Source organism: Pararge aegeria, chromosome 5, assembly GCF_905163445.1.
Source record: "Pararge aegeria chromosome 5, ilParAegt1.1, whole genome shotgun sequence".
NCBI lineage: Eukaryota > Metazoa > Arthropoda > Insecta > Lepidoptera > Nymphalidae > Pararge > Pararge aegeria.
Genome location: NC_053184.1, coordinates 5,112,521 through 5,131,014, shown reverse-complemented (window position 1 = coordinate 5,131,014; position 18,494 = coordinate 5,112,521). Strand labels below are relative to the sequence as shown.

At 35.5% G+C, this 18,494-nt stretch overlaps 1 protein-coding gene across 1 annotated transcript; it reads right to left on the bottom strand.

Moving 5' to 3' along the window:
• Positions 1–2,610: 2,610 nt before the first annotated feature.
• On the bottom strand, positions 2,611–18,294 carry LOC120623752. The gene is made up of 2 exons (XM_039889959.1): positions 17,933–18,294; positions 2,611–7,680 (listed from the first exon to the last, which is right to left on the bottom strand). The coding sequence occupies exon 2, from the start codon at positions 7,656–7,658 to the stop codon at positions 6,783–6,785; it is 876 nt and encodes a 291-aa protein (XP_039745893.1). The 5' UTR covers positions 7,659–7,680; positions 17,933–18,294; the 3' UTR covers positions 2,611–6,782.
• Positions 18,295–18,494: the final 200 nt, after the last annotated feature.

Here is an 18,494-nt window from a genome sequence, read left to right as displayed (position 1 = left end):
TGCCAAAAGTCCAGAGTGGAAATAGCTCAAGCGTCTTGGACGCCTAGCTCCTGGCTGTCCATTTGGATGGCGTGTATTTGTGTATTATTGTATTTAAACTATTCTGTTATCATTATTATTAGAAATACTGTTATAAATATTTTAATAGACTTACATTTTTGTTAATTTTCAAGTAGAAATAGTATTGTTACTTTTGTGTTTCAACTCAGTGGCGTAATGTTTATATACTCTTTGTCCTCTCATACCGGAAATCTAGGATAACCACATATCTATAAACTCCAACAAGAAATGCTTAAAAAAAAATTGCTTTTACCTATGAGGGCTTACTATACACCTCAGTTACACACAGGATAAATTTAGCATCGGCAAATAGCGATTCTGCGACTGCATTGCTTTTTGATAAATTCCTGCGAGAAGTGGCCCAAACGCGATGCAAGTGATTGCGAATTTGCATTGCGTTTGAACCAGTTCTTTTTCATTTAATTTTTTAAGTAATGTATTAATTTTTTAATTAGCCTACTGTTTATTCCGCGGACTCCAGCCGCAGTCCACCGGGATAAAATGGCGCCAGAAATATTGTGTAAAGGTTCTATGATTCTAAAGCTATTTAATCTCGAATCTAAACTACATTGGCATTAGTGCTGAACTACTAAAACTTAATCCATTTTTTTATTACATTGACGTTAAAATTTAGCAGCATTGATTTTAGGATGGTACGATGGAAGGATTTTTATAAGCAACTAGATAGTTCGATTAATAGTTATCTACCTGGCAACAAAAATGTTTGTCTTTAAAAATAAAGGCCTCGCAAAAAAACATGTAAATAATCAATACCTGTTGGCAATTTTTAAATTATTTTGTAAGCTCACTGGCTGCTGGTATCGGTACAAAAAATTAGCTAAGTAGATATTAAATCTAGAACAAAGAACAGTAGCTTATAAACTTATTAGTAGATAGGTAAAAAAAAAAGAAACAGGAAAGCAGGAAGTCTAGGCGCCAAATTAGTCTCAGGAAACACCGGGAATCGAACCCGGTGAAGTCTTGCTTTTGCTAGAGGTATTTTGCGGCGAAAAACCGAAGAGCAAAATACCTAGGTAAATAATTTAAAAATAAATACTAATTACTCGACTAATTGGTCTGATCTTAGCTGACACCAAATTTAGCTAGTCGCTGTGTATAGTTGCAACAAAATAATTCGTTAAGTCCATATTTTGCATTCTGCAACCTATGTTCCCAACTGAGTTCGTTTTAATTCAATTGGTAGATACAAATACGTCATGAATAAGTTTGGGCGATATTTGATGGCAAATTTCAACAGTGGCAAAATTTTTTGTCAACTCAGATACAGATTCAACCTACTGGCCTTCTCTTAGTCGAGTAATTAGCATTTATTTTTAACTTCGTATTGAAATTATTGCTTCAACTTTTCTTTGAAATCGTAAATCAAAGTTCTATCTTAAATACACAACACCGAGAAGCGGCTGGAATTCCAATCTTAAAACTATTTCGCGCTATGCAAAGAATCATGACTTTTTGAATGTTTTAAATCAATCCACCCTGGATTGATTTAAAACATTTCATTAAGAGAACCATACCGTCTCGATCTACATAAAACTTTTGCTACTGATAGTGTTTCAGTGAGGTTTCACTTTCAGTAAAAACAATGTGTCGGTAGGTACTTACAAATTTCCGAATCTTCTCTGGTCTGGTCTGGTGGGAGCCTACGACCGTTCCGCCAAGCGCTTTAGCGTACCGGTACGATGCCGCGAAGACAGATTGCTATACCCAAACAGATAAGCCCGCTACCATCTTAGACTGCGTGCTCACTTATCACTAAGTGAGAGGTGAGATTATAGTCAAGGGCTAGCTTGTAGTGGAATAAAAAAAAATAATACCTACGCAATATGGAACAAGACTGACGAATATACTAGTCTATACAGCCAGTAGCAACAATTGCGTTTATTTTTCAAAACTAATAAAGCTCAGGAAGCCAACCAACTGAACGGCTAGCATGGGCAGGAGACAATTATCTCTCCGGGGAAAGGATAGAAATTTATCTTCTCCCACAGATATACCAACTCTCCGAGCATTGGCGCACCAGTGGAAATAATATATTTGTAATAATAAACGGGGGTAAACTTCTCCTATTCCATATTCCCACGATTTAGCACGTGGGCACGTCAATTATATCGCCTGCCAGGGGATATAATTTTCATTTCCTGCCTGTGCTACTGGTTTATACCATACCAGCAGGGCTGCTGGTACGGTATAAACTAGTATCAATTGCACAATCAACTATTAGATAGAACCATAGAAAATTTCAATGCGGAGGGCCAGCGTGGTGGGCTACGGCCTAAACCCTTCCCATTGTAGGTGTTCACCTGTGCTCTGAAGTGGGCCGCAAATGGGTTGATATGATGATGATGATTTGATATGATGATGGGTTGATATGATGAGAAAATTCCACGATGCCATAGGTTTGTCATGGCCATTGCCATAGAACTTTATTGACTCATATTTAGCATCATTAAAATTTTATGTGCCGCCAAACCGGCCATTGTTTATATGCGGGAGACCAAAATTTTTATCGTGAAAAATGAAACCACAACCGATTCCTTTTTTATATATTTACAATTTTTTTTTTTTTTTACATACATTTCAACATATTACATGCTACTGGGAGCTCTTTTTAATTCGAGCAACGAACAGTTACATAAACTAACACGTAAATCTAATTCGTAATAAAAACGATCTGTGTTAGTTAATCTACTGTGCCCGCTGTAAACGGGATTGGCACACTAGAATCAATAAAATCCCGGTGTGCGTTAAATCGCTTGACGTGAACAGTGGCAGTTTCCTTGATAAGTGTTATTCGTAAAGCAATAGTTTATTAGGCCGCCGCTCCGGTTCAAAGTTATTGTTCGAAGGACGAATTGGTCTCGTGTGCCCTATTTATGGGTGAGGGATTGTCCACTATAGTACAAATATACAATTCAAAATTGACTCGACGACTATCCTACCGAGTTAGTACTATCTACATTTTACAAACACCGTGTTAACATCGTAATCAATAAATAAATCTTATTATGCCAACGACGCTGGAAGTTTTTTCACTCAGATAACAGAACACTTAATGTAAGTTTCCAAGTAGAATGTACCCTATGAAATTTGCACCTTCGCCATTTTCGAGTATCGATACACTGTAACGACAAAGAAATATTGACCGAAACAGATTTAGTTTAAGGCTTAAGTTTGTTTGCGCTGTAAAGCTCCAAGAGGAGTTTTTCAAATAAAAATCAATATTACCTACAGAATTTAAAATGACGTAAATAGGTCAACGTACGTTAAAGTAAAACTAAATAGCAGAGGGAATGAGAAACGTTACATATGCGAAGTCTTGCAAATCTTGGAATCCTAACAATTATCGAGAAATGGGTAACCATAGATCATAGAAACTTTTATAATCAGCAAATTCACCCAGTTGGATTTTTAAAACACACTTTGGTCGTTTTCGATTTGCACACGTTGGTCGTTTTCGAGTATCGAAACACACTATCGTAAAAGTAAAATTAATCGAATGTACTTCTTTTTAAAATTAAACATTTTGAAGGAAATTTATTTTTTAATCCAAAAGCACTGGTAATAATAAAAGCGTGGAACTTTTTAGCAGGTCGTTTGGAAGTATCTGCTATTAATTACAATGTTAATGTCGGAATAGAGCGACTGCTGAGTTTCTACCTTTCGAACCAGTGGTAGAGTGAATCTATTAGAGCTGTTGTAGAGTATATAAGTCTCCGTTAAATAAATGAAACTTTCTAGCTTTAAAACAACGATCATCAGTTTGATTTTATTACTATATCAGTGTTTCCATACTCGAAATCTACTCGAGCGAGTGTGGCAGCAGGTCCCCGGTTTCATAGCCCCTAGTGCAACTAAGAACAACAAGCTAACAAAGTCAACTAACAGAGTGACTTTAAATGTCTTTGTTATATATAGCGGTCAAATCTTGTTGTTTCTTAGTCCTTCATATAAAATGTTAGATTGGCGGCAACGTAGATGTGACGTTTCTTCACAAGACAACTTAAACTAAGGTCTGACATACCCCATTTAAGATTTTAATTGGTTTAATAGGGGTGAATGGGGTGGGTACAGCTCTGCCAAATCTAGGTGAGTATTGCCTAGACAGTTTGCCAAAATAAGAATTGTCACCACTACACCGCTCTGGACTTTAACATAAAGTTTGCAATAATTTCCGACAGGAATTTTATAGTACTAACCCACTAATATTGTGCTTGGCTGTAGAAGAGATAGTTTTTATAATTTGTTTATTAAATATATTGCCGTTAAACCGAAAAGTTCCGGTTTATTAAAAAAATAAACCGAAGGCGCGGTAAAAAATTGCAAAGACTCAAATTAACGATGGTCAAATGACCACTCACAAAAATTCACTGAAAATCTGTGAATAACATTTATGATGCAAAAATAATTTCTCCATAAATTCAAAATGTTAGCGTCATTTCATCATTAAGTTATCCCATTGGCTAATCTATGAAATGGGAAATGTATAAAAAATCCTACGGCATTTTATAGAATTTAAAGCATTAATTTTGAATAACCTGGTTGGTCTATTACTTTACTTTACTTTAAGTTAGACATAGCCACAGTATAAAAAAACTTATAAAAAACGGTGATGTAAGAACTTGTTCCTCTGAACAGAAAATAGTATTTACTCCGATTGCAGCAGATTTACAATAATGTACTTTTTAAAAAATCAAGAGAGCAGCCGTTAATGATTCGGCAATAGGATTTTTTTTGTTAAAATTTTCTTACGATAAATACGCGAACAAGAGTTGGCAATTTTATAAAACTCTAAAAACTTCTCGAAATCTATTGACTACTGTGACTGATATCACATTTGTATTTTTGGCTAATAGGTCGGGTCGACCTTGAAGCCACTAAAATTTTACATTCGACATATCGTTATAACTTCCTAAAAGTAATCGTAGTAATTAAATAAACAACATTACTTTTAACATCACTTGATAATATTATAACAAACTAATTTTTAACAACACTCTGTCAAGCGCTCGTACATATAATAGAACAAATGAATACACCGAGTCGTAAATAATTCAGAATTATACATAAAACTTTGCAAAATGTGCTTGTTTTTCTTTTAAGATATAATAATATAAAGATTGGCACGTGTGCCTATATTTAAACGGCTAAAATAATTTTCCGCTCATTGAATCATTTTAGTTGTAGTGACGCCGAAATAAATCATTGACATGGAATATTTCTTTGTGTAACGAATGGAATCAATCTTCAATTAATTTCGACCAATTTTATTTATAGCAAAATTCGCCGGAAAAGAATAGGTTTCAGCGGAAAAAAAAAATAGTTTTCAGCAGAAAATTACTACATTATTGGACATGAATGAATATATATTAATAGCACATACTAAATTTTAATACTTCCGTAAAGTGTCTCGAATAGACAGTTCAGCATCTAACACATCGGAACAACCAACAAACACTTTCACAATAAAAACAATCACGCGGTTATTTAATATTGCCATTGCAGGCATTGAAATAAAAAATATAAATGTCTCCCGATCCTGACATGCAGTCAAAAAGTACGTAGGTTCTTTACTTGCAGTTTATAATTAACAGTAATTTCTTTGTCTAACACACATTTACAAAAGAACACTAAATGGTGACTGACCCTATGTTTACGCCTCCAGTTCTGCTGCCTTGCAATGATGTCTCGTGATAGCCGACACCGTGTGCTCTCCAATCCAAATACTGATTGTTCACTTTTCTCCTTCGAAATTTGAATGGAAATAACAGTTCAGCAACTGTCAGATAAGTTACAATCATAATACGGGTGCTGAAGTCATTTAAATCATCCAAGTTTAATTTTCACGGCATTGAATACTGAATAAATTATCATAATTAAGTTACACAAAACCTGGGATGAATACTGTTTTAAATGTAAATAGGATTTTGGCGAAATAATCGCTGCTGAATCGCGGTCACATCATTCGATCAAATAGAATTTGTTGTATTTTAGTTTTGATGCTTTATATTTTAGGTATCACACAATGATATAACGTATAAAAGTTCGATAGTAGCTTCGATTTCGTACAGGAATAAAATTTTATCTTTGTGCGCAATAATATTTATGTCTATTTTGTTCATTTGGCGGAAACAGAGTTCCAAAATCGAAAATACATTTTTTTTCTTAAAAATAGGTCACATATAAAGCGATAGATCGATTTGACTAGAAAGCTCTACGTTCGACAATTCGATATTCAGTTCCAGACATTTTGTCAACTAGTGGCTGTGATCACATTTTAAAATTGTATCGTGGCCTTAGAACATCAACATTGCGATACATTAATGAATTAACAAAACCAACTATTTACAATACAATCGATATTAAAATATCGACGAGTTCGTAAAATTGTATTCAATTATTTCGTGAATATTTAATAGTTATTGTGATAAACCTAGAGTTTTAGACAAAGACATGATATCTGAACTTAGAACATATGAAAGTAGGAGCTACTTTCATATGAGCACATGCATATTTAAGAAGGGTAAAGGAACTGAATCGTCAGTGAGTTAAATCCATGTGGGATATTTCAAAATGATATGTTAAATTATCCTGACGCTGTGATATGTTCTAAATATAATGAAGAAAATTTGTAGGCAATAAACACGAACGAGTCGATATTAAAATATCTATAACATGTAACATTCAGCGATGATCGCTGACGACTAGAATAACGTTTCGCGAGAATGAGAAGCGCGCTCGATACGCATAGGCAGCGCCGGCCGACTCGCCAACTCCGTGCACTCGGATGGACCAGCTTCGGGGCCGCCACTGTCGGTCGAGAATTGCTCCACCTCATCGTCTGTGGATTCCACTTCATCCTCCGCAAACACAGAGTCCGCGCCCACTGACGCTAGATCACATTCCACTGCAAACGATGGGCCCACGCTCCCAACTGACGCGAGCGGAGCCAGTCGCTCACTCGGGCATGGGGACAATCTGCGCTCCGGCAAAGAGCACACTACTGATGACCCACGCCTCTCCAAATAGGAACTCCCCGAACTCGAGCACGTAGCCGAACTCAATCGCCTATCACGAGGTCCAGCTGACGCTCGCCTTTCACTAAACCTCAATGCGGATCCGGGTAGCGAATCTCCACGAAGAGTCGAAAGTCTTCGTGGAGGCGCTAGTAAGCTACCGTAACCACCGCCGTACGACGCAAATCGTGCAGTTCGGGGCCAAAGCGGCACTTCCCCTATGGATGGGCGTGAACGAGCTCGTTCTGAGAGGGCTTCCTCTAGAGCCGCGTTCAACTGACGCTCTTCTTCCACCGCTTGCTCTTCGGCGACTACTGCCTCCGCTAGTTCCACTAGTTTAGGGTCATTTAACGCTTTCACAGATTTACTCCGGCTCTTGTAAACGATTAAAAAGACCATTAGGGCGAAGAAGCCGCCAAGGGTGGCAGCTATGCGCACGCCGGTCATGACGTCGTAGGTGGCATAGAACTCGATGCGCACGCGGTCGCGTTCGGCCTGCGCGCGCTCGGTGGTATTGTTAGCTGCAGTTGTTTGTCCACCGCTCCATCCATCCTTAGGCTCCATAGCGCGGTCAAGTTTTCATTGCCTGTGGACAATACATTAATCGTTAGGGACACGTTATGGGATGCATCTGGAAATAATCAAAGTTTGCCTTAAAAGGCTTTTAGATCATATTCCAGCGCTTAAGATGAGAGGCCATTTGCAATGAGCTGTTATATACAATCTTACTTCATTCGGCCAAAATAACTTTTATTTCGCTGAATACGGAATAGATTATCATAAATTTCGTTGTTCCAGATTTTTTGTAGGAATGTTATTATTTAAAAATAATGTGAAAGAACATATTATCATAGATCATTGCTGTAATATGAAATCGCTGTAAATAAACAATTTACAAAAATAACTTCGAAAGATTAACTAAATTTAGCTAGAGTACGTTTCTGTCGTTAACGTTTATTTTCCAGGTGCAGAAAGTAGCTGGGAGGCCGAACAACAATGTTGTCGCTAAGCGATTTCCGTTCACCAGTTGCCGCACAGCCCCGACCGACATATCTGGGACACCGCGCGGCATATCGCATTATGTAGCTTTACTTTCTCGACATCCTTACATTTTCAATAATAAGATTTATTTACAAAAGTGTATTTGTTTTTCTTTCACGCGGCAACGAGCATTGGGTCTCGGTGTTTTTCTGCACATTATATACAGTTAATAAAAAGTGAGAGTACGTATTCCTATTAAATTTACCGCAATATTTTCAGGTGTGGTGAAAATATCACGGAAAAAGATCAGGACATTCTGTTGTCTGTATGGCTGCCTGTTCGTTCGTCTGTGTCTCACCACAGTTGTTCTCAAAGACTTGAAGCTTGAGTTAATAAGTTAGAACTACTACTACTCTAATAATATAGCTGAAGAGTTCATTTTCTTCTTTGAGTGCGATGTTATCTGGATCTACCGGTCTGATTTGAAAAATCTTTTGTTTTCATTTAATAGCAAGATTGTGATAGGCCGTAGGCAGGTATATAACTTTAAAATTATCACCCCTAAAGGGGTTTAAACAGGCAATGAAAGTTTGTATGAAAGTATGTAATATTTTAAGTTTTTTAGTAGTTTTAAATTGATATTTACTATAGGTTGGCAACTAAATTCATAAAAGACATGTTACAGGATTTATAAATATTATTCCTACAACGAGGGGACGTTACACTGCAAAAATACCAAGTCTCATTATTTTTTTTTGTTTTGTAGCTTATTTCTTCATTATAGTTAAAGGGTATTTAACATTCTTCTAGAACCCCTAGCAGTCAGACGAGACGATGAGGAGGTTCGGGTATATTGTATTGAACAGAGAAAGAAAGTTTGTAGGAAACTAATCAAAAGTTGTACGCCGACGAAGACTTCCGCGAACAGAACGTATTACTCGCACTTGTCTGGTTTTTTATACAACTACAAGATGGTACAAAGTATTCAAGTATTTAAAAAAAAAACACTACAGCCGAACACCGTAAGACTTTTTACAAAATGGCGCATCAAAGGTGCCATATAAAAAATGTCTGTGAACGTGCTCGTTTATGGTGAAATAAAAAAGTTACATAGAGATGAATCCTGAAACAACACTTTTTCCATTACTTTCCTTTCAAATTGTGCAAATATAAAACCGTCGCCACAAAATATCTCAACCATCTTGTACTAAATTATTGTGTACGGGAACACTATTTTATTTGAAGGTCATAACTTTACGCTGTTTTATTGTGTACGGATAATGGATTTATTTTGGCTCAACTCATGAGATTATCAGTTTTACTATTACGATCATAATCGAATATTAATGCATAAAGATCCTATTCCTGGCCTATGCTTCTTGAATACAAAACGCAATATCGAGATTACGGCCTGTCCTTAAAATCTGAACGCTCTATTTATAGTTAACGGACGTTGTAGTAAAATCAGTAAGTAAACATTGTGGTACTGCAAAGTTTCTGAAAATTTTTAGCGATTTATGTCATCGGTAGAGCGGAGTCTGCAATCGCCCCTATCATTAATTTGTGATCAGTCTTTGGACTTGAATCAAATTCAATGTCTTTTGATATCAATTGGAGTCTTTACTGATGCTCCAGTGCTGTTCTTTTCCTACCCGGTAGAAAGGGATAGCACTAATAAATTCAATCGGAAGATTGTGGATTAAATAATAGATTGAATGAATGAATGAATACACTTTTATTGTACACCAAAGAAAAGAAGTAGTTACAGAGATATAAATACATATCAAGAGAGTACAATTTGGTGGCCTTATCGCTACATAGCGATTTCTTCCAGGCAACCAATGGCGTAAAAGGAAAAAACATAGAAAAGAGGTAGGTGGTGCAATAAATAATATTTAAAATTATACAAATATATAAATGAAATATATATATTATTACTAACATTGGGCATAAATTGGTAGAAGGCTAACTTGTTAGATCAATAATTTTGAATGATAAATTTGAGTCAAGTGCGCGTGTGTTAGCTTCGGGAAACATTTTTTTTGGTTATACAGAAAGCGGAAAAAAACCGCTGTCGGATGAAAAAAAAAACATAAAAGAATCGCATCTTTTTAACTGCTTAAAATATATTATGTGAGATTTGGATATCCTTACTCCATCACTTCTCCGGCTACCATGTTAATAATCTGTGATAAAACACTTGATATGATAAAGCACAATGTTTATAAGCTCACGTAACATACTCTCGGATTTGTATCAATCGATATACCTACAGTCCTACACCTAAGGTCAAAACTATAAAACTACAAAAGAATCGTTGATAGCGAGCAGTGATTTAAAACAATGAGTAAGAATAGAATAGTTATATAGCTATAAGTTGTAGTCATGCTTGTTCCTGGATGCTTTCGCGGATCGGTTTCGTGTTAATTACGTGTAAAAATAGATAGTACTTTTAATTCTTTCCGGACTAAGACCTCGCGTTGTGAGCAAAATCATATTTTTATTGTTATAATAAGCGAAATGCCTGATCTTCAATTGCTCTTTTTAAAGCTTGTATATTATTTTAAGTTATCGTAATTCTTAGTATAGAATGATATACACACATACTAAACTAATAAAAAAAAATATGTTGTTAAAATTATGAATGTCTTCAATAGTGAGATTGTCGGATTGACGGTTAAGGGTCTTGTGGGCTTCTTTTTTAGGGTACCAGTACCATTTATAAACTCACATACTTACAGTAAGATTTGTAAGCTCGCCATCGCAGAAAAGATTTCGAGTATCGAAACACTAATTATAAAGTATAATACCATAGGGAAATATGTATTAGTTTATTTTATATATGTACTGTTTTTGTAATTATTAATATGTATGTATATTCTTAGAGCTTTGCGCACTGTTGTAAGGATTAATATGTGAGCCAATTCCTCATAACGGTTGCCTGGAAGAAATCATTATAAGTGATAAGGCCGCCTTTGTTACACAAATTTAAATGACTTTTACCTTTGTTCTCTTTTATTTATTTCTTGGTAGCAATAAAGTATTTTTGATTTTTATTGATGAAACTTGAAATCTATCTTGTATTAAATTTAAAATTCGTTAAAACTTCTTCGAGCGGATCATATTTTTATGTTATTCATAATAGAGTTATATAAGTTTACGGAATTCAAGATTAAGTTTTTGAGTAAGAGCCCTGAACACACGCCTCTTAAAATAGCTAGGTACTTTGATAAAGCTACAAATCGAACACACATGTTATGTTGCAGTAATATGAAAAAAGTATATTTATGTTAGGCTTTTGGCTTCAGTTTTAAAGGTGGTGGTGCACTTATTATTGTTTCATATCCTTAATAAATAATTTAACGTGTAGACTGATTTTTAGAAACGGTTCTGGACCAAAAGATTCAGAGATCTGATACAAGATATTTCGGTATTTTATCGCTTGTCACGGTGAAGCAAGAGTACGTTGATGTAACATGCTATGTATGTACATATTTAGATGATCCACTACAGCGTCGCACCTAATGAGCCGATTTTAAATAATGAGGAGTCGCTAGTCGCTTGCTTAGTCTTAGGTAATACGTCATAGACCACAGCTTAAGTAGAGTTATGAAAAACTGACTTAATGTAAAATCCATTATGGCGTATATACAAACAAAACTATATTAAATGTAAGCCTTGTGCAAGTTCCCATAATGTCCAAGTATTTAACTATTCAAATAAATCATCAAATAAATAAACAACTCACTGCATAATCCCACGGGTTATGTAATGTCTTAAGTTATAGGTGCCGGGATAAATGCCTGATTTATCCCGTCACCTGTAACGGATTTTAGAGTGATTCTTAAGCGTAGCGAGGCTCGAGGGTGTTGCTTCTAGAATCGTAAGCAAGGGGTTCAGTGTGCTGAGTGCGAGATTGGTTATCTGTTCGATCGCGTAAAAGTTAACTATGATTTGTAAGGCGTCGAAAGAACGCCATCTAGGGACCAGACATGGTGGTCTTTCGACGCCATACAAATCATAGTTAACTTTTTTGCGATGGAATCAGTGGCGTGCATAGTGGGTATGCACAGGGTATGCAGATGATATAAAATGAAGAAAACCTCCAGTACGAGTTCTAAAAAAATTAAGGATAGGCATTGTAAGAGTTATTAAAAGCCTACCCTTAAGTATTTATAACTCATACTGGAGAATTTCTTCATTTTATATTATCTGCATACCCTGTGCATACCCTCTACGCACGCCACTGGATGAAATAGATGAAAAATCTCACACTCAGCACACAGAGCAGACAATTAAGACGAAATACAGCTATGGAGTTTGGTGAATATTAATATATATGAATATTATATACCTAGAGTATATTTTTCAATTACGCTGTCGTCGCGGACAATTCTGTTCAAAATAAATCAATATAAATAAAAAATGCACAAGAAATCCTTTCCTTTGCCGCCAGAAATATATATATGTCACCGCGGAGGTTGGGCGGACGTTTATTAGAACAACCATATTAAATAATTTAACTTGCAACTTATTTTCTAACGTAAAATCTCATTTTATCAAGTCAAATGATTTGATGTTGGCTTTCGTAATTAATTAAATAACTATTACAATTTGTGAGACAGTTCTACGCTGTAACAACAGATGGCAATATCAGAGATAAAATACTCCTTATGATTTTATGTCTGATTGCCATTCAGGTCTAAATTATTTTTATTTGATTTTTAATGTAATTTAATTGTCAATTACATACTTTTAATAAATAAGTAAGATTATGATTTTTTTAAGAACATGCAGACCCGTTTTAATAGATGGCGACACTAGTTATGAAATGTTGATGTAAAGATTTTGCTGTCTGACTGCCAGCAAAATCTAGGTTAATTACTAGTTAAATTATAATGATGTTTCGATGTAATTAGCTTAATTTTTCATAAAGTAAGTTTCAAAACGATTGTTACCACCTGAGCGAGTACGACCAATAGTAGTCGATCACGTTGTCGCTAGTTTTGAGCAGAAGCGTGGTGCAGGAAGTGGCGGACTCAGTCAAGAAGACGTATTATTGAAAAAATTGACGATTGAGCTCACAAGAGTGATAGTTTAAGAAAGAATTAAGCTGTATTTTGGTTTAGAAATAGTAATTAATTACCTACAATCTATTTTCATTTAATCTCGTTTGCTCTGAACTAAATTTTAATTTCAACGGACAGTGTCAACGGCAGAATAGGTGACCCAGGTTAGATTAGGGGTTCAGCATCCTTTTTAATGACGGCGAAACACGTTCTCCGATATATATTAAATATATTAACACGTTTTCCGGTAGGTAGGGAAATACATTAATAAGCCCAATCAGCGACCAGCGTATGCTGGAAAATCCGTGCAAAAAAGTGCAAGGTTTTCACACATTTATTACAGCGAGGTTACTAAACAATCGATGAACTTCTTAATGACTAGGTTGCTTGGCAGCACACCGCTCCGCTTTCATCCTTCGCAAGACACAATAATAAAAAGACAACACACAACTGCTGAGTTTCTTGCCGGCTTCATCTCGCTAGAATCTGCCTTCCGAACCGGTGGAAGACTTGCTACAAACAGACCGACTTTACTTTTCTAGTTTTTAATTTTTTTATTACTCCACAGCAAGTTAGCCCTTGACTGCAATGTCATCTGATGGTAAGTGATGATGCAGTCACAGATGGGCGGGCTAATCTGCTAGAGAGTATGACAGTTATATTTCAACCATGGGTATTCTAAATCGGTTTCTACGCGACATCGTACCAGAACGCTATATCGCTTAGCGGCACTTCTTTTTCGGTAGGGTGGTAACTAACCACGACTGAAGCCACCCACGGGACCAGACCAGAAAAAAATCTGAAATTATGAATTCCAAAATTGCCCCTGCCGGAAATCGTACCCCGGACCTCCAGTTTAGAACATTAAAACTACAGCGCTCACCGCAGCGCAAGGGAGGTGGACAAAAAGGACTAAAATAAAAGGCCTTCTTGATATAAATTTATAGACTTCGGTGAAATTGTAAGACTTCGGTGAAGATGTGTCGCTGATTATAGCAAGAGTTATTTCATGTTCACCGCACGTGGCGGTGCGAACAGCCCCGCCTGGAATAAGAATTCCCGATCGAGTTAATTTAGGATGTGACCTTTTATAATTAGGCTTCACAGGTCCGGCGGCGTCTCGCGAAAAACATGTGCCACGACACAAACGTTCCACTTGGAAACCCGTTCCTACCGCTAAATTACTGAATTTTAGGAGTACACTGGCAGAATAATTTTATTATAACAAGATTGTTTCCAAAATAATAATCGACTTCTGAAATAAACGGTAGGTATTTCGGTAGGTAGTTAGTATACCAACTAAAAAGGTAATATTTTTTTGTATAAATCCAACTTTAACATTGTATGTTACAACTAGCTTCCGGTCGCAAAAAAATCGCAGATTTTATAAAGAATGTTGTTGTCTGTGTCCATTTCGAAATAAACCCCTTTTATACAACAGAAAAAAAAGTCTGTATCAGTATGGCGGGGTTATGCCCGATCATACCTACATAAAAAAACATTTATGTTGATAATCTCCTCTTTTTTGTAGGAAGTCAAAATGGAAAAGGAATTTATTTTTTATGAGAATTAAGCTTAATTTGCTATACTCCTTGTATAGCAGGTGAATCTGTATGGTGTAATTTATAATTTCTTTAAACTTCTAGGTACCTACTCCACACTACGCACGTTTCGCATCCTCAGGAGATGTTGACTTTACAATTATTGTTATGTGTAGAGATTTGGAAGTTGCTTAACTTTGAATTGAAATTCATTTTAGTTTGAATTTGAAGTACTTAGGTTAGGTGTTTAAAATGTCAGAAAACATCGTGAGGAAACTTTATTATGTTCTGTAAGTCTTGTGAAGAGCTCCAATTGCGGATGTAGCCGTAGTCACAGATTCGTTTATATTGTTATTGTTTTTTGGTATAAAGTCAGCACTCATTTCGAAAGAAAAACGATATTTTAGTTTGAAAAACAAGCTATAGATGAACAAAATATCACGCAGAAAAACCCGTGTAAATATTCCTGGTATCATAGATTGTAATAGGTGTGAATATGTTTTATGTCTTGCATGTTTGAAGTCTGCAGAACAAAGGAATTACTTGAGTATTGGAGTATGTAAGGCTCAAGTATAAATTCTTTTGTTACAGAGTAGGCAGGGCACAGAGTTTAAGCTTGCAGTCGATGGATCGAGCTCACACAATGAAACTAAATATAGAACGTACAGGTAAAGTAATAAACAGTTGATGATTAAACAAACAGTTCAAAATTACAATGTATGTTTTCAATGTTGCATCATTATAATTAGGGCTACCTTTAGTTTAGGTAATCGTATAAAAGGAAATAGAAAAGTATTCTCAACATTAAATTGATATAAGATATATCATTGTAGTTAAGTATTGTCTATTAACTAGGATCAGATTATCTTTTAGCATGTTATCTTAATAATAAACTAGCTGTTCGTAACGTAAAGTTATAGCCACGCGGATACGTTACCACAGACCCCTCTTATAGGTACGTAATATAAGGATATTATAAAAATATTAATTATATTTTATGCCTAAATAACAATTGAAAATTAAATTTTAATTATTTAAAAAAAATATATTGTATTTTAAAGAAAGGTGTGGTAATCGCGAACATCTTTGTAGATCCACTACCTACATACCAATATTTTTGTTAAGAAGGTAATTTATTGACCGCTAGCCCGTTATTGTCTGACTTTGACTGCAAATACGATTATTTCGGGCTGAAATCTATTATCACTAAAATAATATATAGACTTTGTTACTACTGGATAGAGTAGCTTTCTTTTGCTGAAACAAATATTCAGAAATTTCAGAGTTTATCGACTGCAAACAATATTTTCTCTTTATCGAGTTGTTTGAGTCCTACCTTTCAAGATATGTTTTCGCGGACTGTTTTTTAGAACTTTTTTTAAGGGAAACAATTCCGCATACTTAGGTACTACAAACTTCCGTCGTTTTGGCGCAACGTTTAGGTAACGTTAAAGCATCGCACCCTTTTTATCGCCGGAAACAAAAAACGGTTCCCACGGGTTATACAAAAAACCGAAATAAACGCGGACAAAGCACGCAGGCAACAGCTAGTTAGCCCATTCCACTACAAGATAGCCCTTGACTGCAATCTCACCTGGTGGTAAGTGATGATGCAGTCTAAGATGGTAACCTGTTATTGAGTAATCGGTTTCTAAGCGACATAGCACCGAAACACTAAATCGCTTAGCAGCATGTCTTTGTTTGTAGGGTGGTAACAAGGCACGGCCAAACCCCAAGTTTTTCATTCAACCATAGTTGAAAATAGAGAACATGTTCAAAACCAATAACAAGATCACACTCCCAGGGTTTATATAAACCATGCTAAATAATTTGCAATGAACATGTAAAGCACATATTGTTTTTTAAAATTTAAAATTTCACACAGGGACATCTTTTGAGTATTTTAAAACGTGTTGACTATTCCTGTAACTAGTGGCACGGGTGCCACCAAAATAATTGACACTGCCGCTAGGCTTGACTGCAGGTAGACTGGTGTGCGACTGCACTAAATAATCGCTGTTCCTAGTTACCATTTTAATACATCACCTGCATTAGGCACTTAAATAGCACAGAATGTAACAAAGATAGCTTTTTCCTGCACCAGTTATCAATACTGTTATAAAGGTTGTGGTGAGGAGGATATCTGATTGTGTCTGATTTAGAATTATTTTATTGTAAGTCAATAATATTGGCAAAGTATGAGCTGAACTCATGCACAAAGGATTACACAAAACAATATAAACTCTTTACCTTAATACTATGTGATTAAAATGTCATAAAATTCAAAAGTTATTGTAAAATTTTAGTGCCTTAGGCATAAAAGAGTAACTAAACTAACAGTCACCACCACCAATGACCACTAGGTCAACATGACCACATATAACAAATACCTATGGTTGGTAGTTTGTAAAGTTTTTCTAACAATTTCTTTGTATGTTGTTGGAAATAAGGAAATTACCTTTGTGATGCCATTTCTACTAATAATGAAATGTTAATTGTTTTTACCTGCACTTGGAGGAAATATCAATTTTCAATAATTATAAAATGTATATAAAAATTAATAACTGACAGTAGCTATATATCAATTTGAGTGTCAGTAGTATGAGGGTAGTGTCAAAGCGCTCAGGCCCTGATTGACAGAAAATCACAGGTTCAAATACTGATGGTTATGAAATTTTCATATGCATTTTAAAATTCATAAATAATTTCCAGTTTGAAGTGCACCCCAGCGCACTATATTTATTCCTTCTAATGTTAGATCATCTGTAGGTGTATTAACCTAGAAATATTTTGAAGTAACCACTGTAGACATTTATGTTAACCCTGCCACTTTTTTTGAGTGGAGCTCACATATTAAATTCCCAGCAAGGGCACTTTGGGAATTTAAAATTTCTGAATTTTACCTGGTTTGCTCTGGTGGGAAGGAGGCTTCGACCCTGGTTAATTACCATACAAGTGACAAAGACATAGCGCGTAGGATATCGCGTAGGAACCGATTAGGGGTAAGTGTTTAATAAAAATGACTTACGCCATAATAGGTTAGTCCGCTACCATTTTAGACTGCATCATTACTTACCACCAGAAGAATGCTGTCAAGGGCTAAAACTTGAAGTGGAATAAAAAAAACTGAAACAACAACTGTTCTTAAGACTTTGAGCAATTACGGCAAAAGAAAACACTTAAAACACATGTAAATATGGGTCACGGTAAATTTACAAGAAGTTAAAAACGTAAAATTTATATTTACCACTTATGCATGATCCATAGCCCGCACAAATTGTCAAACATATAGAGCGTCGGGAGTTTGTTATGTACATGTCCTTGGTATGTTATTATATTTAACCACGTATACATTGAAAAAAAAACTTTTAAACCACAGTTCAACGCGCGCCACCTTTTTCAACGTAGATATATCGCATCAATAAATTCGGTGAGAAGTTCCATTATGAAAAAATGTACAACAATAATATCACTATAGGAAGGTAAGACTTTCTTGTACAATTTCTTATAAAATAGATTCTAATTTTATATGTGATTACAAATTTCCATTACATTTCTATTGAATTTAATTTAAAAACATTTGAGAATTTAGGAACCACCACCTATAGAGATGACACTTTAAACACAGACAAATAATAACCTAAGTCAAACAAGGCAAGTCTTGTAATTTTTTAATCTATAAATAAAACACCACAGACGAACTACCCAATGATGAAGTAATCCGTTTTTCTCTGAAACTGTGGAAATACATAAAATGCCACTGCTACGATGATGCTCTCTAAAAAACTATATATTCATTGAGGTCATTG

Coding starts and splice junctions, on each gene's coding strand:
- LOC120623752 (XM_039889959.1), bottom strand. CDS start 7,658: ATGGAGCCTAAGGATGGATGGAGCGGTGGACAAACAACTGCAGCTAAC.